This window comes from Salmo salar, chromosome 21, assembly GCF_965601325.2.
Source record: "Salmo salar chromosome 21, fSalSal1, whole genome shotgun sequence".
Taxonomy (NCBI): Eukaryota; Metazoa; Chordata; class Actinopteri; order Salmoniformes; family Salmonidae; genus Salmo; species Salmo salar.
The window spans coordinates 37,096,934-37,121,955 of NC_138311.1; the positions used below are offsets into that span (position 1 = coordinate 37,096,934).

Consider the following 25,022-nt stretch of genomic DNA (forward strand, 5'->3'; position numbering starts at 1 on the left):
ATGCTCCTACTGCTGCTGCTGTAGCTCTTGAATATTTTCTCTTCTTGTCAGTTTAATACATGTCTACACAGTTTCTAAATCTTCTATGCAGGGCTTTCTAACATCGCATATTATTATCCCAAGGGATTGTGTGAATAAGCCTGTGTGACTAAGTTTGTTCACGTATGTCACTTTGTGAATTGCGTTTAGAGAAGTTGTCTCAATCTTACTCTTGGCACACCATTTTATGGCTTTCACTCTTGCACGCACTTTTTGTTGATAGCCCATAGCTTATATTGTTTTTAATGTTGATGTCTGTATTACCTGAAGATGTGGCCCAACCTGCACCCCATGTTGCTGAACCAAAACCAGAGCCTAAAGTTTCACCTGCAACTAAGGTTGAACCTGAACCAAAGCGTGCGCCTATAAAGAAACCAGAGAGTCCACCAACCAAAGGTATTTATATAATGTGTTGTGTGGAAGATTTATTCTCCTCTCTAATGCACCTCTCCTTTGTTTGTGGAATCGTATGTGTTTCTGTATCTAATATCTTTAAATAGCTTCTAACATAGAAGCAAATCTTTCTTTTGTGTCATATGTGTATGTAAAATGTAAGTATTACCTTGGTTAGTGAACTCTAAATCAAAGTGCATGTTACTTTAAGTTCCTGAGGAGGTTAAGAAACCAGAGGCTTCAAAGCCAGAACCAGGAAAGCCGACAGCAGTTAAAATGCCAGAGACAGCCTCTACTCGTGCTACAAAGGAGCCAGAGCCTACTCCTGCTGAAAAGAAGGTCCCATCACCACAAGGTATCAATATTTCTCAAAAGAGAGGCAGCATTCTGAGTCTTTTAAAAATGTTTCTGCTCTTTATACTCTTCTGTTTGTCAGTCCATCTTCGCCTGTCTTTGTCTGACTATGGCATTACAATGTTTAAGACTAGTGTCTCCTCAAATGAGGACGTGTTGCAACCACATTTATGTTTGTCTCATGTATGTATATTTATCTCTGCTGTACAAAATTATTTATTGGATATATCAAGTCAATTTATATGTAATCTGTCACTCTGTTTTGTTTTGGCATAATGGAATCCATATTTGGAATCTGTATTTGTTGTTTTCTGTTTGTCAGTAATATGTCTGTTTTCTGTTTGTCAGTAATGTGTCTGTTTTCTGTACTTTCGTCACAGCACATAGTGTATTCCTGATCATTTGCATGTTCTTTTGAAGTGCCAGAAGCACTAAAAAGGCAGGAGGTAACTCCGCAGCAACCAGCTACCATCCTTCAAAAAGTGGACAGAGAGGACATAGAGCCTCAAATACAACCTGTGCCACAACAAGGTATACTCACTATAGATTGTCAATGCTTCCATTCATGTTTAACTGCTTTCTTCTAATCAACCCCAGCTTTGAACATCTCTGTCTTGTTTTTATCTATGTTCGGTATTTTTTCTAACTTCTACATCACAATGTTATATGAACTCTTTGTCTTTGTAAATGTTTGTGCACATCTGAAAAGTCTTTGCACCAGTTGCTTTATATTGTCTCGTCATAATCATTTTCATACAGTCTTACCACTCGATAGAGTGTGATTTGTGGAATGTCTGTGTTTGAATCTACTGTCTTGAATATCTTCATGTACTGCATATGCATGTTTTTAACAAACTGAAATGTTTTTTTTAAGTTCACGTGGAGGAAAGAAAACCAGAACCTCCAAAGGCTGTCATAAAGCCTGAATCAATTATTGTGACTCCAAAGGAGGATACACTGCAAAAAGGTAGGGATTTATATACTGGCTTATGTACTGTACATACTGTGTACTATGATGTCTTAAGGGTCTTCTTGAACTCTTCTTTAGCCTATGTTTACCGTCTTCCACCGCTCAGTTTTCTCTGTTTGATAGTCTATACACAAGGGCAACACTTTACTTGAACTATCATCATGACGCTGACTTCATGGTGTTAGAATATAACATCCTATTAGACTTATAGTTTATCATAAGTTGTTAAGACTGTTTCAGACATGGGTCATGATATGTTTGTGACCATGTTGACAGTATGTAAAGTGTTGACGATCTCTTTGTCGGATTTGACGTATCTTATGTGACAACACTTCTGTCAATCTTCTATGTTGCCAATGTCTTTTGTGTGTGTGTTGTTTGTGTGTGCTTGAAGTGATGGAGCCCAAACAGAAACCTGTACCTGTTGAGAAGGTACCTGAGAAAATACCTACTGTTAAGGTACCTGTTACTAAACCTAAAAAGGAGATGGAAGAAGAACTGAAAGTTCCAACTTCAGAAATAGAAGTTATGCCACAAAGAAAAGGAACAGGTATTCTAAGTGTTCTGTATGTTTGTGTGTTCAAAATTGGAAAATCTTACTTCACATAGATATTTATAATGGTACGCCAGTACCACTCTCTTTTTAATCTGTGTTTTTTTTTAAGCAAGGTTTGTCTTTATGTTGTGTTTTGTCAATAATTTCTTGCAACCACCATTTGGTGTGGAACTCTTGAAAATAGCTTTAGAACTTCAGATGACTTCCAGTCTTCTGATGGCTGAGAAAAGGAGATCTTTGAAAACTCACAAGTTGCAGGAGGTTTCTTACACGATGGAGAGAGCTCCTCTAATAGAAGAAGTATTTCAGCATGAAGAAGTGTGGCATGCAAATGCAGAGGTATCATACAAAGACAAAGGGGATATATTGGACAAGAGCACTACATTGATGTCACGACAGGAGATTTCAGTAAAGACAGAAGATACCGTACCAGAAAAAGTATTTGTCCAAAAATATAAAAAGTCAGATATGAAACATGAACACTCTGTTAGCGAGGTTTCCAAAAGGAAACATAGAGCTACTAAGGTTCTTACTAGGTCTGATCTAGATGCATATTTACCAGTCAAACAGGATAGATCTGTCAGAGTGTGCGCAACTGGTCGAAGGAAGTCAGGTACAGGAGAGCAGAGATGAGTGAACAGGCACACTTTATTCAGGCAGAGGAAAACAGCCGGATGCAACTGCGTCACAACACTCTGGCCCAAGGAAAAAAGCGATAGCGCACAAATTACACAAATAGGTACAAATAACAAAACCACGGGTTACAACAATACCTGGCGCAAAACCAGCCTGTAGCGACACACACGTAACAAACGAACAATACCACACACAGACATGGGTGGAACAGAGGATAATATACACATAGAGTAATCAGGGGATGTAAACCAGGTGTGCGGGAAAACAAGACAAAACAAATGGAAAACGAAAGGTGGAGCGGCGATGGCTAGAAGACCGGTGACGTCGACCGCCGAATGCCGCCCAAACAAGGAGAGGGACCGACTTCGGCGGGAGTTGTGACAAGATCTCTTCAGAGGGAGTCTCCTGAATTGTCTACAAAAGTAAAAGAAACACTGCTAAGTGTTTACCCTGCAAGTATAGTGTTTAGAGAGGAAGAGGAGACATGCATCAAAACTAAGGGAACTATTTATGTTGATATAATTGAGTTAAAGACAGAAGAGGTTACTATTGAAGATGTACCTATCCATCAAGCAGTTCAATCTATAGAAGAACATTTTGTCCAAAAAGTTGACAAAGATGATACAAAGGGCAGGTTACCTATACAGAAGGATACTGTATCTTTGAAAGTATTATCTGACAAAAAAACAGGACACCGGATTTATTAAAAAATATGAAAATGTTACTGACATGAAACAAGGGAGTGCTAGTATAAGTGAATAAATATCTATGAAAAGGTCTATTGATAGACCGTCGGTAGTTGAGGGTGAAAGCAAGTTAATAGAAACAGGTAAGAAAGTGCAAAGAGAGAAAGCAGACATTGTCAAGAAAAAGGAAATTACCACCAGGGTATCAGAGAAGAAGGATAAGTCAGGCAGAAGACAGGAGATCTCTGTTAGGACAGACAATAGTTCTCCACGAGAAGCTTCTACCCAGGAACATGAAGAATACACTTTGAATCAAGAGGTATCTGTTATGGATGTTTCACAGAATAGAAAGAGAGCCACAGATAATATTTTCCCTAAACCAACAGATAAACATGCTTCTTAAAGTACATCTAGCCAAGAAGGTTTTTCTCAACCAGTAGAATCCATAGAACCAGTAGATTCTTCTATCAGAGTAGAATCATTAAGGCAAAACATCTAAAATCTTCAAGTTGATACAGGAAAGGACAAAATACCTTTGTCAGAAGGTTTCTCTCCCAAAAACCTGGCGTTGCCCAAAGAGAAAGAACAGGGATTAGTTTGTACTGAAGAGATAACTTGTACAGTTGAAGACTTCAAAATAAAGAGATAGGAATTTGAGAAAGACAAAACTTCCAAAGTAATTCCATCCACGGAGGAAACTTTTGAGAGGACTCTTATTACGGGAGAGGAAACCACTGAAGAGATACCCCACACAGTTGAGGACAATCAAACTAAGAAACAAGTAGTTGAGAAAGGCAAACCTGCCAAAGTAACTCCATCCAAGGAACAAACATTAGACAAGAGACTTACTAAGAGAAAGGAAACCACTGAAGAGATACCTCTTAGAGTTGAGAACTTTGAATCAAAAAACAGATACTTTAAAAAGGAAAACCTGCCAAAGTAATTGAATCCAAGGAAGGCACTGACAAGATACCTTCTATGAGAGAGGAATCCCTCGAAGAGATACCTCTTATAGTTGAGAACATCCAAACTAAGAAACGGGTCACTGACAAAGGAAAACCTGTTAAAGTTATTCTATCTGAGGAGGAAACTCTTGTCTCACAGAAGGAGGACAATATATCTTCAAAAGCCTCGCCTTCAAGAGGTATACTAAGTAAATGTTACATGTTTCATCTCATCATTATTGCAATCGTCTGTCAGCAAAATCAGACAGCAATTCCATTTTATGCTTAGTTTGAAATTAAACTTTTTTTTGCCAAGTATTGATCATCACGTTTCTTCATTCCAGTGTTTGCCATCCCATATCAATACATCCTTTGATGTGGTCAAAATACACAACTCCTGCACCACTCTTGCGTCTGTTTTGTGATTCTATGTTGTTTCTGTGTATTTTTTGTGTATCTTTTGTGTTCTCCATTTGATCACTTCTTTCTTTGGTATTTTCTTGGTGCTCGACTGCTTACCCCAATCTGTAGTATATTGATCTTGACCATAGTATAATTTTTTTTTCAAGAATCAGGAATGAAGAAGGAATCACCTCCACAGCCTGTTGAACCACTTACAAAGAAAGTGTCTCAGCTAGAAAATACTGTTGTTGCTGAAGGGGTGAAAGAATCTGAGCCATTTGCAAAGAAAGTGGCTAAACCAGAGTCTAAGCCAGAAATCAAGCTAGAGTCCAAGCCAAAGAAGAGGGTTATTGCTGAAAAGCCTGCTGAGACACTTGTAAAGAAAGTGTCTACGCCAGAGTCTACGCCAGAGTCTAAGCCAGAGCCTAAGCCAGAGGCTAAAACAGAGCCTAAACCTAAACCAGAGGTTAAACCAGATCCTATGCCAGAGTCTAAACCAGAGGTTAGGCTAGAGGCTAAGCCAGAGAAGAAGGCTGTTATTGAAGTAGGGGTGAAAGATTTACCACAGCCCGCTGAGCCACAAGTGTTAAAGCCAGAGCCTAAGCCTAAACTAAAGGCTAAGCCAGATCCTAAGCCAGAGCCTAAAGCAGAGGTTAAGGCAGTGCCTAAGCCTAAACTAGATGCTAAGTCAGAGCCTAAAGCAGAGGTTAAGCCAGAGCCTAAGCCTAAACCAGAGGCTAAATCAGAGCCTAAGATAGATGCTAGGAAAAAGCTTACACCTGAGAGGAAGGCTGTTACTGTAAGGGTGAAAGAATCACCTCCAAAGCCTGCTGAGACACTTGTAAAGGAAGTTACTACGCCAGAGAAGACAGTTATTGCTGATGTGGTGGAAGAATCACCCCCAGGGCCTGTTGAGCCACTTGCAAAGAAAGTAGCCAAACCAGAGTCTAAGCCAGAGACCAAGACAAAGAAGATGGCTATAGGTGAAGAGGTGTCTCTTTCAATTAAAGAAGATGTTTCTCCTCAAAAAGGTATAACCAAGGCAATCCTTCAAATACAAATCTTCACTCTTGCATCACTCTTAAAATCTTGCTTTTCGGTCTGTTGTTTGTCTGTATGTTTTGTGTTTGGGATATTTTCTTTTTTTCTTTTTGTATGTTTTCTGTATGATCACATCTTTCCTTGGTACTTTATTTGTGCTCTACTGCTTACCCCAATCTGTAGTGTCTTGGTTTTAATCATAAAATAACTTTATTTCAAGTACCAGCAAAGAAGAAGGAAACACTCCCACAGCCCACTGAGCCGCTTGTGAAGGAAGTGCCTAAGCTAGAGAAAACAGCTGTTTCTGAGGAGGTGAAAGTAACACTTCCAAAGCCGGCTGAGCCACTTGTAAAGAGAGTGTCTTCGCCAGAGTCTAAACCAGAAAAAATGAATGCTGAGGAGGTGAAAGAATCACCTCTTAAGCCGGCTGAGCCAATTCCTGAAAAAGTGCCTAAGCCAGAGACGATGGTTATTGCTGAGCTGGAATCACCACCTAAGCCTACTAAGCCACTCGTAAAGAAAGTGGCTGAGCCAGAGACTAAGCCAGAGAAGAGAGCTATTCTTGAAGAAGATATTGTTCCCAAAAAAGGTATAACAAGAAAACCTGAAATACAAATTTAAAATCTTGCATCACAATCTTTATATTTTGTGTGTTATGTTTGTGTCTATGTTATGCATGTTTTACGTTTTTCTCTGTGTGGTGTGTGCTCTGTTTATATTTGATAACATCTTTCTCTGATACTTTCTTAGTGGTCCAATGCTCTGTAGTATCGTGATTATGACCATATCATTATATTTCAAGTTCCAGCAAAGGAGAAGGAATTAGCTCCAAAGCCTGCTGAGCCTCTTGCAAAAAAAGTGCTTAAGCCAGAGAAAACAGCTATTGCTGAAGAGGTGAAGGAGTCACCTTCAAAGCCTGCTGAGACACTTCTTAAGAAATTGTCTTCGCCAGAGTCTAAAGCTGAGCCTAAGTCTGAGCCTAAGCCAGAGAAGAAGGCTGTTGCTGAGCCTCCAAAGCCAGCAGAGCCACTTCTAAAGAAAGTGTCTAAGCCAGAGTCTAAACCTGAGCCTAAGTCTGAGTCTAAACCAGAGAAGAAGGCTGTTGCTGAAGTGGTGTCTCTTTCAAGTGAAGATGATGTTGCTCCCCAAAAAGGTATAACAAGGCCAATCCTTGCTATCCTGTCTGTTATGTTTGTTTGTGTGATGTATTTGGGATATTACATATTATATATTATGTGTCTTTGTGTGTTGAAAACATGTTTCTTCTCAGTGGTTTAATGCTTACCCCCAACATGCAATGTCTTGATTTTGATCATAGTATAATTTTATTTGAAGTACCAGTAAAGGAGAAGGAAACATTTCCAAAGCCCACTGAGCAACTTGCAAAGAAAGTCAGCCCTCTTGAAGGTACATTTCAGTTAAATGTTTGTCCTTTATTTTCTTAAAGTTCTTTCTATACATTCGTGAATGAATGCTTCTTGGGCAAATCTAAATCTTAAACACTATTTTGAAGCACCTCGAGAGAAAAAAGCTACAGAGGAGATAAAGCCTGCCATCCAAGAGCAAGAACAAGACAATATAAAGCCAGGTATTCAGCAAAGAATGTTACAAATAATCTGGATATAAAATCACAAACTAATATCCTATTAATATTCTGAATACCATACCATCCAAATAAAACCAAGCATGCTTTCTTCGACCTTATTCTAGGCATTGAGGGTTGAGGCTAGTATATTTGGCTTGGGTTTCTCCAAGTCACTTAACAACAGGTTTTAGTGTTAATTTCATTCAACAAGAATGTTACCTCTTCATTTCACAAAGCATTCCTGTTTTTTGTCTGTCCTTTCTATAATATTGTATGTGCATGTTATACTATTTAAATCAGGTAGGTGCCACCTCTAATCTCCTTCTCAGCAATACTGGGGTTTTGTATGTCATGCCATTTTGTTTGTCTTAACTAAGTTCTCATCCTGAAATGTATTAATGACAAAAAATGGGAGCATGTAATATATTCCCTCATTTATATCTTCACTCTTATAGAAAATGATTGCGTTGGTTTCCTCAATCATATCTCAATGTCCTAACCGTACATGATACATTGAGGCTTGTATCACATATATCTTCAAATGTATGTTCTTAAGTGGACAATTTTTTAAAAACTTTTCTATAATTGTCCTGCTAGGTGAAGGCAAGCAGGCACCAGGACCAGCTAAGAAAGGTATGATGAATAATTGTTTATTCTTAATTTATAATCCCATTTCCCTATTCCTTGCACATAAAGAAATATCCAGCTCAAACTTTTAAATATCTAGTACTATTGTGTACCGTGGCATTGTTGTTTTCTGTGAATTTTGTTTGTTTCTTTGTTTGTTGTGTGTTGTGTGTCTATTGTTCAATGTGTAAAACCTCAGGGTTTGAATGTTTTCTGGTGTGATGTTTTCAATGTTATTATCTTGTTAAGTGAGCTGTTATGTGCAATGTGAAACCTTTGCTGCAGTTCTCCGACAAAAAGCTAAAATTCACATTGAGGAAGAAGAAAAACTTGTCCCGCCAACCTTGAAGAAAACAACCAGGATATCCAAAGACGTGGAGCAAGAACAGGATATTATATCACTGAAGAAAGTACCTTCAGTCCCCTTTGAAGATCTGCCAGCACCACTGAAGAAACCTCCTCCAAAAATGACAAAGCATACAAACCAGGACTTTGAAGAGAGAGTGTATGATGAAGGTGAAGTAACAATATCTGAAAGATATGAGGCAGAGAAAATAAGAAAGACCGATACAATCAGCAATATACCTGATGGAGCTAAAGTAAAGACACCTAAAGAAAATGAACCAAAAGACTCAACTGAAGACAAATGGTCTCGGAAGACCATTCCCAGAGATGAAAAAGAAGAGGACAAAATTACTTTGAAGCAAACTCCCAAGGGGGTGAAAGAAGAGGCACCAACAGACCCAAGTTTAGCCCGAAAGAAACTGTCCAGATTACCATCAGATGAAAAAGAACAAGAAACTGTGAAGTTAAAACTGTTCCAAAAATATTCTAAAGCTGCGACCGTTGAGCCAGAGAAGGACAAGGACAAAGAATCTGTGGTTTTCAAGAGAGGTGAGAGACAACCAAGAGATGAAGACATTAAAGAACCTGTTGATTGTAAGAAAGCTGATAGAGTTCCTAGTGCTAAAGAAGAGCCACAGGCAGTCAAATTAAAACCATTGGCCAAAGTTCCTGAAGATGAACAAGTCCGGGATTCTGACAAACCACTGACAAAGGTGAAAAGGATTCCAACACAGGAGCAAGAGAAGGAAGATGTTAAATTGAATCCATTTTCAAAGTCACCTAAAGCCGACACTGAAGCTGTGAATCCTGAGAAGGAGCCTGAGACAAAAGAAGCTGAAAAAAAACCTCAACAAGAGTCAAGTCCTCCAAAGACAGCACCCGTAAAGAAAATGGAAAAGAGTCCTCAAGTGGAAAAGCCAGTACAGTTAAAAAAGGTTGATCGCGTGCCAAGAGAACCAGAGGACAAAGAAGACAAACCTTTAAAACATGAAGAGACACTTAAGAAAATGGTGGAACTGAAAAAGACTCCTTCACCTAAGGTTGAAAAACCACAAGAAATAGAAAAAAATACTATGGAGAGGAAGCCCAGGGCAGAAAGGACCAAAAAGCAGCCCAAAGAAGTTTCACCAAAAGATTCATTTGAATGTGTTACCCTAAAAAAAGTTCAAAAGAAATCACCACAAGAGAAAACTGATGGAGCATCACCGAAGAAGGTGCCAGGAATGAAAGAGCTTTCCCCCAAAGCGGTACAGTTACGAAAGATCTCCACTCAGCTGGAGGAGGAAGTCTTTGAGGAGGAGCCAGAGGTTGAGGAGGAATCTGACAATGAAGGTTGGGGATGGGAACTTGTCCCTCGTGATAGTTCTGGGTCCACAGAAGACTGGGGAGAGGAAGGTGATGCGCTTGAAACCCCAGGAATGCCAAGACAAGGTGAGATGAAGACTGCAGCAAATCAACATTAATGGCTCAGAAAAAGTCCTTCACCCCAAATAATCTCCATCCATTTCCATCAACAACAAAAATGTATGTTCTACATGTTAATGTTTGTCATCATTCCGTATTGTTTCTTCATGTCGATAATTTTCATCAGAAAAAGTATTTTATCCCAAACAATCTTCATCCATTTCCATCTTATTCTATGGGATGTTTGTCATCATTGTGTGTTGTTTCTCCATGTCAGTCTCCATGTTTGTGTTATTTGTCTGTTAATCCATGTAAAAAGCACATATTTAGCATGTTGTTATTCTACATGGTATTTGACATTGTGTATTATATACCCATTTCCCATCATCCATTGTCAATTTGTCTTCATCATCACCCTTCATCTTTATTTATCTCACCTTATTGTGTGTACAATTGTAAGTAAAAATATTTACAAGGGATTTGAATGTGATCTGTCTTCACGTCGTAGTCGTTCGAAATATTATAAACAGATGGAAGGGATTTTACAAGGGATTTGAATGTGATCTGTCTTTACGTTGTAGTCATTCTAAACATCTTAATCAGATGGAAGGGATTTTACAAGGGATTTGAATGTGATCTGTCTTTACGTTGTAGTCATTCTAAACATCTTAATCAGATGGAAGGGATTTTACAAGGGATTTGAATGTGATCTGTCTTTACGTTGTAGTCATTCTAAACATCTTAATCAGATGGAAGGGATTTTACAAGGGATTTGAATGTGATCTGTCTTTACGTTGTAGTCATTCTAAACATCTTAATCAGATGGAAGGGATTTTACAAGGGATTTGAATGTGATCTGTCTTTACGTTGTAGTCATTCTAAACATCTTAATCAGATGGAAGGGATTTTACAAGGGATTTGAATGTGATCTGTCTTTACGTTGTAGTCATTCTAAACATCTTAATCAGATGGAAGGGATTTTACAAGGGATTTGAATGTGATCTGTCTTTACGTTGTAGTCATTCTAAATATCTTAAACAGATGGAAAGCCAGCAGAAGAAGCAGGTGCAGGTAGAGGTGCAGGCAGAGGCAGAGGCCTCAAAGGTAAGACTGTATCCATGTGAAAATAATAGCTTTTTTAAAGTGCTGCGTTAGCACACTACTCTTTTCCCGCATAGTATTTTTCAAGCTTATTCTCTTTCTTCACAGAGTTGTTACTGTAACTAAATTTGAAAGGTTTACATTATAATGACTGTTCAAACTTTAAAACGTGCAGACAGGTTAAACTTACATTTCTTGTCAATAGCTTTTTAATATAATTTATTCTACTTAAACTATTAAGATTTTTGTCCTTCCCAAAACCTTCAATATTCTAAACCTCTCATAATTCAGCAATGACATCCAACATTCTATTCACTGTGAACACTAGCTTTTGAAAGAAGTTAGCTACTTTGACCACTTTCCCAACAAGTTGGACAAAAACTCAGTGTATGAAATCTTTGTCTCATTCAGTGCTTTACAAATAAGCAATCAGAATGTAATGTGGTCTGTGTTTAGCTTGTGTAGAGGAGTCAGGCGCAGGACAGCAGATATAAGTAAATAAATGTAATTTACTCAAAATAGGCAAATACAATACAATAACGCAAGCCCACATAACGGACCGTAAAACATACAAAGAATCACTCACAAAAAAACATGGGGGAACAGAGGGTTAAATAATGAACAAGTAATTGGGGAAGTGAAATCAGGTGTGTAATACAAAGACAAAACAAATGAAAAGTGGATCGGCGATGGCTAGAAGGCCGGCGCCCGAACAAGGAGAGGGACCGACTTCGGCAGAAGTCGTGACACAGAATATAAATATATTCTAGAACAATTTTAGTAGCCGCATCAGCTTCTTTCTTTTGGTGCTAGTTCTAACAAAAATAGTTGCTATGCAGGCTGGCTAACATTCCCTTGCTAGCTAGCCAACTAAATAAATTATTCATTCTTCATAATAAGGAAGCTATCTTACTGTCTTGCATATTACAGTAGTAAGGCTAGCAGTTAATACAGTAGCATTTGCTGTTGTATCTAGCATGTTGAAAATTAAGCAAGGATGAGAGTTAATGACAACAGTGTCGCTACTGGTCAAGTCCAAGTCCAGGTCTGAGTCACCAATTGTTGCGTCCGTGTCACTGGGGGGCAGTGGATGCGCATTGATAATTCAAATGGAACTGGCATTTGCCATGGATTATTGTGAATAACAAACGCCTATCAACCAATCTGCATCCATGATCCAAACCTCCATTTTAGAAAGGCTACTATCCCACTACTATTTATGATACAGTCATTAGCCTGATTCTACTACACTAGCCAACATTTTTCAGCACTAGCCAGCCTCTAACAATTTAAACTTCTAAACTTCTTCCACTATCATAAAAAATACTTTTGGACAGCTGACGCAGCACTCACATTTTCTATTAGGAAATATCATGGTAAGTGTAAAAAAATGTATTAGTTTGAAAATGTTAATACTTAACTGCTGTAAACATGCTAAACATCTAATCTGTGTAATTGTGTCTAAATTGTAGCAGGCAAAACTCCATCCCCTGGTGAAGGCAGGGGTAGAGGACTGAAACCCGGTGGTGGTGGAGGAGACAAACCCCCAGATGCTAATCCTTTTGGATTCCAGCTCAAAGCAGTTCCACTGAAGTTTACGAGACCACTCAAAGACATAGTGTTACAAGAAGGGGATGCTGTTGGTGCATCTGCTACGTTTGAGTGTGAAGTTTCACCTTCTACTGCTGTAACTACATGGATGAAAGATGGCAGCAACCTAAGAGAGAGTCCAAAACACAAATTCACCTCTGATGGCAAAGATCGCAGACTGGCTATTATTGACGTCCAACTGGTGGACACTGGAGAGTACACTTGTGTTGCCAAGCTAGGCAACAAGGAAAAGACAACAACAGCCAAACTCATTGTTGAAGGTATTTCAGATAATTTTCTTAATTGAAAGAATGTGAATTATTTCCATTATATAAGAAATTACTAATAATTAATTAATTATGTATTTATAAGAATCATATTTCTGTACAAAATCATGTAAACCACTGAAAAGCTGATAACAATTAATTTCCAGGTGATGTAGCTTAAATAACGATTGTTTACTTAATGTCATGTTTTATATTGTCATATAAAAATGTATACCGTATAACTACACAATTTGATGGAGAGTACTCCCCTTTTTGATAAAGGATTCCGTAATCTATGTAGCTTTTGTCACGTTTAAGTTGTGCTTATAATTATATGTATATATTATTGATATGGGTTGATGCATTTTATCTTTATTTTGATGCAAATAATTTGTATGCACATTTTCATGTAAATAATGACCTAATACTTACCTGTTCAGAACTGCCCGTGAAGTGGGTGAAAGAGCTGGGTGAGGAGACGTCGGTCCTGAAGGGGCAGCCTTTGTACCTGAGCTGTGAGTTGAACAAGGAGAGAGAAGTGACCTGGATGAAGAGTGGTAAGGTCCTCAAAGTAATCGCTGGAAAGGTGGCCATCAACGTTATTGGAATGCAACAAGCCGTTACGATCCAGGACATGGGAGATGACGACGCTGGAATCTACGCATGCGAGTGTGAACTCATCAGGACTAAAACAACTGTCAAAATCATTGGTATGTAGAGAATTCCCTAAATAAACCGTTGACACTTATCAACAATATAAATATACTGAATCTGTTAGTCTACATACGAAAACTGATTACAAATAAATGTTTACAGAAATTGTCAGAGACTGGTTGGTGAAACCATTGAAAGATCAGCATGTGAAACCCAAGGCCACTGCCACTTTCAAATGTGAGCTCTTCAAAGAAACCCCCAACTGGAAGTGGTTCAAAGGCAACGATGAGATTACAAATGATCCAACTGACAAGACTGAGGTCAAGAAAGAAGGCAAAGTCCTGACTCTCACAATAAAGAATGCACAGCCTGAAGATATTGCAGGATATACCATGGAGGTTGAAGGCCACAGATACACAGCTAACCTGACTCTTGGAGGTTGGTTGCACAATCACTCATATCTTGTATAGTGTGGAATCCAGTAAGGCTACCTAGTGAATGCTTATTATATACTTTTGATATTTTTACAGAACGTGAAGCTGAGATCTTGAAGCCTCTCTCAAATTGCGAAGTGGTCGAGAAAGAGGATGTTACATTTGAAACTGAGATATCTGAAGAGGATGTGCCTGGAGAATGGAAACATAAAGGGCAGGTCTTAACAATATCACCGGTAAGACTTGTCTTATAATTTGACTGTAATATTTGCACGAACACTAAGCGTAACCACCATTTTTAGAAATGTTGAACAGTCTTTGATATCTGTTTTCTTTTTATTGTGCATTTTCAGACATGTGAGATCAAAATGGAGGGCACTAAACGTTTCCTTACTCTGAAAAGTGTTCCACTGGACGCGTCTGGTGAAGTGTCTTATACAGCTCTGAATGCTGTCACTAGTGCTGTGCTCACAGTCAAGGGTAAGCAATTGTTCCAAGAGCACAGTATGTATGTATGTATGTATGTATGTATGTATGTATGTATGTATGTATGTATGTATGTATGTATGTATGTATGTATGTATGTATGTATGTATGTATGTATGTATGTATGTATGTATGTATGTATGTATGTATGTATGTATTTGCATTATATATACAAAAGTATGTGGACACCCCTTCAAATTAGTGGATTTGGCTATTTCAACATCAGCTGTTGCTGACAGGTGATAAAATCAAGCACGCAGCCATACAATCGCCATAGACAAACATTGGCAGTAGAATGACCTTACTGAAGAGCTCAGTGACTTTCAACGTGGCACCGTCATAGGATGCCACCTTTCCAACAAGTCAGTTCGTCAAATTTCTGCCCTACTTGAGCTGCCCGGCCAACTGTCAGTGCTGTTATTGTGAAGTGGAGACGTCTAGGAGCAACAACGACTCAGCCGCGAAGTGGTAGGCCACACAAGCTCACAGAACAGGACCGGCGAGTGGGTAGCGCTTAAAAATCGTCTGTCTTCGGTTGCATCACTCACTACCGCATTCCAAACTGCCTCTGGAAGCAACGTGAGCACAAGAACTGTTCGTTGGGAGCTTCATAAAATGGGTTTCAATGGCCGAGCAGCCGCACACAAGCCTAAGATCACCATGCGCAATGCCAAGCGTCGGCTGGAGTGGTGTAAAGCTCGTTGCCATTGGACTCTAGAGCAGTGGAAATGCGTTCTCTGGAGTGATGAATCACACATCAGCATCTGGCAGTCTGATGGACAAATCTGGGTTTGGCAGATGCCAGGACTACACTACCTGCCCGAATGCATTGTGCCAACTGTCAAGTTTGCTGGAGGAGGAATAATGGTCTTGGGCTGTTTTTCATGGTTCGGGCTAGGCCCCTTAGTTCCAGTGAAGGGAAATCTTAACACTACAGCATACAATGACATTCTAGACGATTCTGTGATTTCAACCTTGTGGCAACAGTTTGGGGAAGGCCCTTTCCTGTTTCAGCATGACAATGCCCCCGTGCACAAAGCGAGGTCCATTTAAAAAAATGTATTTCACCTTTATTTAACCAGGTAGGCTAGTTGAAAACAAGTTCTCATTTGCAACTGCGACCTGGCCAAGATAAAGCATAGCAATTCGACACATACAACAACGCAGAGTTACACATGGAATAAACAAAACATACAGTCAATAATAAAGTAGAAAAAAAGAAAACAAAAAAGTCTATACAGTGAGTGCAAATGAGGTAAGTTAAGGGAGTTAAGGCAATAAATAGGCCATGGTGGCGAAGTAATTACAATATAGCAATTAAACACTGGAATGGTAGATGTGCAGAAGATGAATGTGCAAGTAGAGATACTGGGGTGCAATGGAGCAAGATAAATAAATAAATACAGTATGGGGATGAGGTAGATAGATGGGCTGTTTACAGATGGGCTATGTACAGGTGCAGTGATCTGTGAGCTGCTCTGACAGCTGGTGCTTAAAGCTAGTGAGGGAGATATGAGTCTCCAGCTTCAGTGATTTTTGCAGTTCGTTCCAGTCATTGGCAGCAGAGAACTGGAAGGAAAGCCGACCAAAGGAGGAATTGGCTTTGGGGGTGATCAGTGAGATATACCTGCTGGAGCGCATGCTACGAGTGGGTGCTTCTATGGTGACCAGTGAGCTGAGATAAGGCGGGGCTTTACCTAGCAGAGACTTGTAGATAACCTGTAGCCAGTGGGTTTGGCGACGAGTATGAAGCGGGTGCCAAAACAACGCGAGCGTACAGGTCGCAGTGCTGGCAGGTGCGGGCAGTGATCGATTGAATAGCATGCATTTAGTTTTACTTACATTTAAGAGCAGTTGGAGGCCACGGAAGGAGAGTTGTATGGCATTGAAGCTCGTCTGGAGGTTAGTTAACACAGTGTCCAAAGAGGGGCCAGAAGTATACAGAATGGTGTCGTCTGCGTAGAGGTGGATCAGAGAATCACCAGCAGCAAGAGCGACATCATTGATGTATACAGAGAAGAGAGTCGGCCCGAGAATTGAACCCTGTGGCACCCCCATATGGACTGCCAGAGGTCCGGACAACAGGCCCTCTGATTTGACACACTGAACTCTATCAGAGAAGTAGTTGGTAAACCAGGCGAGGCAATCATTTGAGAAACCAAGGCTGTCGAGTCTGCCAATAAGAATGTGGTGATTGACAGAGTCGAAAGCCTTGGCCAGGTCGATGAATACGGCTGCACATTAATGTCTCTTATCGATGGTGGTTATGATGTCGTTTAGGACCTTGAGCATGGCTGAGGTGCACCCGTGACCAGCTCTGAAACCAGATTGCATAGGGGAGAAGGTGCGGTGGGATTCGAAATGGTCGGTAATCTGTTTGTTAACTTGGCTTTCGAAGACCTTAGAAAGACAGGGTAGGATAGATATAGGTCAGTAGCAGTTTGGGTCTAGAGTGTCACCACCTTTGAAGAGGGGGATGCTTTCCAATCTTTGGGAATCTTAGATGATACGAAAGAGAGGTTGAACAGGCTAGTAATAGGGGTTGCAACAATTTCGGCGGATCATTTTAGAAAGAGAGGGTCCAGATTGTCTAGCCCAGCTGATTTGTAGGGGTCCAGATTTTGCAGCTCTTTCAGAACATCAGCTATCTGGATTTGGGTGAAGGAGAAATGGTGGGGGCATTGGCGGGTTGCTGTGGAGGGTGCCAGGCAGTTGACCGGGGTAGGGGTAGCCAGGTGGAAAGCATGGCCAGCCGTAGAGAAATGCTTATTGAAATTCTCAATTATAGTGGATTTATTGATGGTAACTGTGTTTCCTAGCCTCAGAGCAGTGGATAGCTGGGAGGAGGTGCTCTTATTCTCCATGGACTTTACAGTGTCCCAGAACTTTTTTGAGTTTGAACTACAGGATGCAAATTTCAGTTTGAAAAAGATAGCCTTACCTTTCCTAACTGCCTGTGTCTATTTGTTACTAACTTCCCTGAAAAGTTGCATATCCCGGGGGCTATTCGATGCTAATGCAAAACGCCACAGGATATTTTTGTGCTGGTCAAGGGCAGACAAGTCTGGAGTGAACCAAGGACTATACCTATTCCTCGTTTTACATTTTTTGAATGGGGCATGCTTATTTAAGATGGTGATGAAGGCACTTTTAAAGAATAACCAGGCATCCTCTACTGACGGGATGAGGTCAATGTCATTCCAGGACAGCCCGGCCAGGTCGATTAGAAAGGCCTGCTCACAGAAGTGTTTTAGGGAGCGTTTGACAGTGATGAGGGGTGGTCGTTTGGTCGCAGACCCATTACGGATGCAGGCAATGAGGCAGTGATCGCTGATATCTTGATTGAAAACAGCAGAGGTGTATTTGGAGGGCGAGTTAGTTAGGATGATATCTATGAGGGTGCCTATGTTTACGGATTTGGGGTTGTACCTGGTAGGTTCATTGATAATTTGTGTGAGATGAGGGCATCAAGCTTAGATTGTAGGATGGCCAGGGTGTTATGCATGTCCCAGTTTAGGTCACCTAGCAGCACGAGCTCTGAAGATAGATGGGGGGCAATCAATTCACATGTGGTGTCGAGGGCACAGCTGGGGGCAGAGGGTGGTCTATAGCAAGTGGCAACAGTGAGAGACTTGTTTCTGGAAAGGTGAATTCTTAGAAGTAGAAGCTCGAATTGTTTGGGTACAGACCTGGATAGTAAGACAGAACTCTGCAGGCTATCTTTGCAGTAGATTGCAACACCGCCCCCTTTGGCAGTTCTATCTTGGCGGAAAATGTTATAGTTAGGGATGGAGTTTTCAGGGTTTTTGGTGGTTTTCCTAAGCCAGGATTCAGACACGGCTAAGACATCCGGGTTGGCAGAGTGTGCTAAAGCAGTGAGTAAAACAAATTTAGGGAGTAGGCTTCTAATGTTAACATGCAGGGAAACCAAGGCTTTTACGGTTACAGAACAAATGAGAGCACCTGGGGAGTGGGAGTGGAGCTAGGCACTGCAGGACCTGGATTAACCTCTACATCACCAGAGGAACAGAGGAGAAGTAGGTTATGGGTACGGCTAAAGACTATACGAACTGGCCGTCTAGCACGTTCGGAACAGAGAGTAAAAGGAGCAGGTTTCTGGGCACGATAGCATAGATTCAAGGCATAGTGTACTGAAGGTAAGGTAGGATGTGAGTACATTGGAGGTAGACCTAGGCATTAAGTAATGATGAGAGAGATATAGTCTCTAGAGACGTTTAAACCAGGTGATGTCATCGCATATGTAGGAGGTGGAACAACATGGTTGGTTAAAGCATATTGAGCAGGGCTAGAGGCTCTACAGTGAAATAAGACAGTAATCACTAACCAGGACAGTAATGGACGAGGCATATTGATATTAGAGAGAGGCATGCGTAGCCAAGTGAACATATGGGTCCAGTGAGTGGTTGGGCAGGCAGGGGACATGGCGATTCAGACAGTTAGTAGGCCGGTGCTCACAAGCTAGCAGTTAGCAGACCGGGGCTAACAAGCTAGCAGTTAGCATTCCGGGTTAGCAAGCAAGCAGTTAGCAGACCGGGGCTAGCAAGCTAGCAGTTAGTAGACCGGGGCTAGCAAGTTAGCAGAAGGGCCTATGGGGGACGTCGCGATGGAGGTAAGTCTGTTTTTGCCTCTTCGTGCGGTGACGTCGATAGACCAGCAGTGGTTTGCTGACTAGCAGTGGTTTGCTGACTGATAGCTGGTAGGTAGTCAGCTGGCTAGTTTCAGTTGAGGGATTCCAGATCCGAAGTTAATAGAAAGGGTTTAGAAAAAAAAACAGATCCACGCCACATTGGGTGAGGCATGTTGCAGGAGAGTATTCAGAAGTTGAGGTTTAGGATTTTTTTTTTTAAAGATATGCGAAGAAAAATATATTAAAAGATATATACAAGGGACACGACAAGACAAAGACGTCTGACTGCTATACAGAAATGGTTTTGTCGAAATCGGTGTGGAAGAACTTCACTGGCCTGCGCAGAGCCCTAACCTCAACCCCATCGAACACCTTTGGGATGAATTGGAATGCCGACTGCGAGCCAGAGCTAATCGCCCAACATCAGTGACGACCTCACTAATGCTCTTGTGGCTGAAAGGAAGCAAGTCCCCACAGCAATGTTCCAACATCTGGTGGAAAGCCTTCCCAGACGAGTGGAGGCTGTTATAGCAGCAAAGGGGGGACCAACTCCATATTAATGCCCATGATTTTGGAAAGAGATGTTCGACAAGCAGGTGTCCACATACTTTTGGTCATGTAATGTATGTATCGATGATGTTATGCATGTATTGACAAAGAGAGCCTCATTCGTACCTCCCGGAAATGGAAATGGACTTCACAGTCCTCTTAAAGGGCATGTCTGTACCTGAAAAGAAACAGGCTATGTTTCAATGTACTATCACAAGGGATGTGCCTGAAGTCATGTGGTTAAAGGGGTCAGACACCATTAGTACATCAGACAAAAAATATGAAATAATCAATGATTGAATAAAACATATGTTGGTAGTAAACAACGGTGAGTTTGATGATGAGGGAAATTACAGTATAGAAGCCTTGGGCAAAAATTCTACCTCTACACTCACTGTGTTATTAGACTTGACACCCTTTGAGGGGTTTTTGTTTGATATCATCAAAAGTTGTGATTCATTCATTATTTCGCGAGTTGAAATCCTTTTCTCTTAACTAAGTCCACTATGCACTCACCTAACATAATATAAACTCAGCAAAAAAAGAAATGTCCCTTTTTCAGGACCCTGTCTTTCAAAGATAATTCGTAAAAATCCAAATAACTTCACAGATCTTCATTGTAAAGGGTTTAAACACTGTTTCCCATGCTTGTTCAATGAACCATAAACAATTAATGAACATGCACCTGTGGAACGGTCGTTAAGACACTAACAGCTTACAGACGGTAGGCAATTAAGGTCACAGTTATGAAAACTTAGGACACTAAAGAGGCCTTTCTACTGACTCTGAAAAACACCAAAAGAAAGATGCCCAGGGTCCCTGGTCATCTGTGTGAACGTGCCTTAGGCATGCTGCAAGGAGGCATGAGGACTGCAGATGTGGCCAGGGCAATAAATTGCAATGTCCGTACTGTGAGACGCCTAAGACAGCGCTACAGGGAGACAGGAGGGACAGCTGATCGTCCTCGCAGTGGCAGACCACATGTAACAACACCTGCACAGGATTGGTACATCCGAACATCACACCTGCGGGACAGGTACAGGATGGCAACAACAACTGCCCGAGTTACACCAGGAACACACAATCCCTCCATCAGTGCTCAGACTGTCCGCAATAGGCTGAGAGAGGCTGGACTGAGGGCTTGTAGGCCTGTTGTAAGGCAGGTCCTCACCAGACATCACCGGGAACAACATCGCCTATGGGCACAAACCCACCGTTGCTGGACCAGACAGGACTGGCAAAAAGTGCTCTTCACTGACGAGTCGCGGTTTTGTCTCACCAGGGGTGATGGTCGGATTTGCGTTTATCGTCGACGCAATGAGCATTACACCGAGGCCTGTACTCTGGAGTGGGATCGATTTGGAGGTGGAAGATCCGTCATGGTCTGGGGCGGTGTGTCACAGCATCATCGGACTGAGCTTGTTGTCATTGCAGGCAATCTCAAAGCTGTGCATTTCAGGGAAGACATCCTCCTCCCTCATGTGGTACCCTTCCTGCAGGCTCATCCTGACATGACCCTCCAGCATGACAATGCCACCAGCCATACTGCTCGTTCTGTGCGTCATTTCCTGCAAGACAGGAATGTCAGTGTTCTGCCATGGCCAGCGAAAATCCTGGATCTCAATCCCATTGAGCACGTCTGGGACTTGTTGGATCGGAGGGTGAGGGCTAGGGCCATTCCCCCCCAGAACTTGCATGTGCCTTGGTGGAAGAGTGGGGTAACATCTCACAGCAAGAACTGGCAAATCTGGTGCAGTCCATGAGGAGGAGATGCACTGCAGTACTTAATGCAGCTGGTGGCCACACCAGATACTGTCTCTTACTTTTGATTTTGACCCCCCCTTTGTTCAGGGACACGTTATTCCATTTCTGTTAGTCACATGTCTGTGGAACTTGTTCAGTGTATGTCTCAGTTGTTGAATCTTGTTATGTTCCTACAAATATTTACACATGTTAATTAAGTTTGCTGAAAATAAATGCAGTTGACAGTGAGAGGACGTTTCTTTTTTTGCTGAGTTTAGGTATGAGGCTCAAATTTGAATTGCGACTTCAGGACCAAACTGAGAAGGAAGGTAACACTGCTCAGTTTGAGCTTGAGCTCTCTCATGAGAATGTACCTGTGACATGGTACAAAAATGAAGTAGAACTCCATGTTAGCAGAACCGTGCTCATCCATAGTCGTGGAAAGAAACACACGGTAGAAATCAAGGAGTTGACTCTTGATGTTATCTGCCAGGTTAAGGCAGAGGCTAAAGGAATTCTCTCAATGGCAAAACTGACGGTGATAGGTAACCCCTGCTTTGTTGCTTCATTCAAATTGTTTGTCATTCAAGGATTTGTCCCATGCTACAGTACATAAATACAGAATGCAAAATCAATCAAATGTATTCATAAAGCCCTTTTTACATCAGCCAATGTCACAAAGTGCTGAAACAGAAACCCAGCCTAAAACCCCAAACAGCAAACAATGCAGATGTAGAGGCACTGTGGTTACGAAAAACTCCCTTGAAAGGCCAGAACCTAGGAAGAAACCTAGAGAGGAACCAGGCTCTGAGGGGTGGCCAGTCCTCTTCTGGCAGTCCCGGGTGGAGATTATAACAGAACTTGGCCAAGATGTTCAAATGTTCATAGATGACCTGCAAGGTCAGATAATAATAATCACAGTGGTTGTACAGGGTGCAACAGGTCAGCACCTCAGGAGTAAATGTCAGTTGGCTTTTCATAGCCGATCATTCAGAGTTAGAGACAGCAGGTGTGGTAGAGAGAGGGTCCAAAACTTCAGGTTCGGGACAAGGTAGCACGTCCAGTGAACAGGTCAGGGTTCCATAGCCGCAGGCAGAACAGTTGAAACTGGAGCAGCAGCATGACCAGGTGGACTGGTGACAGCAAGGAGTCATCAAGCCAGGTAGTCCTGAGGCATGGTCCTAGGGCTTAGGTTCTCCGAGAGAAGAGAGAGAGAAAGAGAGAGAGCGAGAGAGAGAGAGAGAGAGAGGGAGAGAGAGAAAGAGAGAAAAAGAGAGAGAGAATTAGAGGGAGCATACTTAAATTCACACAGGACACTGGATGAGACAGGAGAAATACTCCAGATATAACAGACTGACCCTAGCCCCCCGACATATAAACTATTGCAGCATAAATACTGGAGGCTGAGACAGGAGGGGTCGGGAGACACTGTGGCCCTGTCCGACGATACCCCCGGACAGGACCAAACAGGCAGGATATAACCCCACCCACTTTGCCAAAGCACGTCCCCACACCACCAGAGGGATATATTCAAAGTCGAAGTCACTCTGGACTGTGAACTCAGCAACGATGTCCCAGACATGTGGTACCATAATGAGACTGAAATGAAGATGGTAACCATAAGGGCTGAAGCGAATCGAAGAATGTTGTCCATCAAGAAAGTGGAGGGCTGAGATAAGGGATAATACGTATGTGTTTGTGGAACGGACAAAACCATGGCAAATATTAACATTGAGGATAAGCAATTACAAATGTTTGTTAAGTAACAAACATTTATTTTGAGAACGTTCTTGCGGTTTTCTTGTAATTGTAATGTTCTCCATCCTGACTTGCAGCTCGAGATATAGAGATAACTCACCCAATGTATGATGTTGAGCTCTTTGAAGGCAAGACCGCTCATTTTGAGGAAGAAATCTCTGAAGATGATGTCCATGGCCAGTGGTAACTGAACTGAGAAGTCCTTACTCAATCCCCTGTATGTTACATTGACCAAATCATTCTAACTGTTGTTTGACCATTCTACCATTCATACCATTCTACCATTCATATCCATTACGTGATCATCCATTCACATCCTTTACGTGATCTTGAAATATTACAATGAAACAGCCTATAGAATTCTCTTCCTTTCTCTTTTCCCCTCACATTTCCGGGTTGGGTGCCCCCAACCCGGACATGTGGACTATTTTCTATACAAATTTTGCTATAATTTATAGGACATTGAAATGATAGAGGAGGGTGCAAAGCACACATTAATATTATACAACCTCAAGGCCCCCTTGTCAGCGGAGATTCTATTTACAGCTGCTAATGCTAAATGTGTTGCTAATCTGAAAGTGAAAGGTGAGATTTTTTGGTTGGTGATTTGATAATGTAAATGTGAATATTTTCAGCGGTGGTTCTCTACGCATTGCCATGATGCCACATTATCTCTGTTTCCTTCTGAACTACAGAGAGTCCAATTACATTTGTCACACCTTTGAGTGATGTACAAGTGTATGAAAAATATGAGGTCAGATTTGAGTGTGAGGTGTCCAGAGTGCCTAAGAGCGTCCGTTGGCTCAGGGGATCTCATGAGTTGACAGCTGATGATAAGTTTGATATTACCCATGAGGGAAAGAGACACACTCTGGTGGTCAAATCTGCTGCATATGAGGATGAAGCTAAATACATATTTGAGGCAGAGGACAAGAGAACCACTGGCGAACTAGTTATCCAATGTAATCTGAAGAAATGTTTCTGTGCTTCCTGTTTAAATCCTGACTCAATTCATTACAAATAACTGAAATTGATCTTCTCACGATGACAATGATTGAATTTCTTATGAATTGAATGTCTTATCAGGAATTCGCCTTGAGTTTGTGAAGCCCATTAAAGATGTCACTGTCAAGGAGCGCTAGACAGCAGAGTTCAGTATTGAGCGCTAGACAGCAGAGTTCAGTATCACATGACAACATCCAGGTCACCTGGTACAAGAACAATGTGTGTTTGCATCCCAGCCAAGTTGTGCACATGTCAGACGATGGCAAGATGCACAAATTGACCTTCAAGGGGGTGTCCATTGATGACACATCCATGATCAAAGTAGAGGCCATGGACAAAATCTCAGAGGCCATGCTCACAGTTCTTGGTTAGTATATCGTTAAAACCCTTGAAACGTTCAATCAAAATAAATCTATAGAATCTGTAGATGGAAATAAGCCGTTGTCGAAACTTAAATATCACACACACAACTCATCATGGTTTCTTTTTCATCAACAGAGGGAAAGCCTTACTTCACGACAAAACTGCATGACTACTCAGTCACTGAGAAAGATGAACTGACTATGGTTTGTGAACTGAGCAAGCCCAATGCAGAGGTGAAATGGTTCAAAGGTGACCAGCAAATCACTTCCTCCAAGAATGTGGTCATCAAAGCCGATGGAAAGAGGCGTATGCTGATCATTAAGAAGACAGAGAAAGCCGACATTGGAGAATACACCTGTGATTGTGATACGGACAGAACCACGGCCAAGCTCAACATTGAAGGTAGCCTTTAGTGTTTTTAGCTCAGCATTTGAGGATTGCAG

General features: G+C 41.4%; 1 protein-coding gene across 9 annotated transcripts in view; it reads left to right on the forward strand.

The window, feature by feature from the left end:
* The window catches only part of LOC106582275 (titin), a 186,491-nt gene that overhangs the window by 66,884 nt on the left and 94,585 nt on the right, over positions 1 to 25,022 (forward strand). For 6 of the 9 annotated variants that reach the window (XM_082967139.1, XM_082967140.1, XM_082967143.1 and 3 more), the window contains 13 exons: positions 310 to 435; positions 644 to 787; positions 1,207 to 1,317; positions 1,661 to 1,753; positions 2,151 to 2,306; positions 8,204 to 8,239; positions 11,024 to 11,086; positions 12,556 to 12,954; positions 13,380 to 13,649; positions 13,756 to 14,031; positions 14,124 to 14,263; positions 14,381 to 14,507; positions 24,715 to 24,981. In XM_082967139.1, the coding sequence (XP_082823265.1) occupies positions 310 to 435; positions 644 to 787; positions 1,207 to 1,317; positions 1,661 to 1,753; positions 2,151 to 2,306; positions 8,204 to 8,239; positions 11,024 to 11,086; positions 12,556 to 12,954; positions 13,380 to 13,649; positions 13,756 to 14,031; positions 14,124 to 14,263; positions 14,381 to 14,507; positions 24,715 to 24,981 (2,208 nt within the window). Of the gene's footprint in view, positions 1 to 309; positions 436 to 643; positions 788 to 1,206; positions 1,318 to 1,660; positions 1,754 to 2,150; positions 2,307 to 7,298; positions 7,429 to 7,534; positions 7,610 to 8,203; positions 8,240 to 11,023; positions 11,087 to 12,555; positions 12,955 to 13,379; positions 13,650 to 13,755; positions 14,032 to 14,123; positions 14,264 to 14,380; positions 14,508 to 24,714; positions 24,982 to 25,022 lie in introns of those variants that run through there. The other 3 variants (XM_082967141.1, XM_082967147.1, XM_082967145.1) reach the window with 3 other exon arrangements.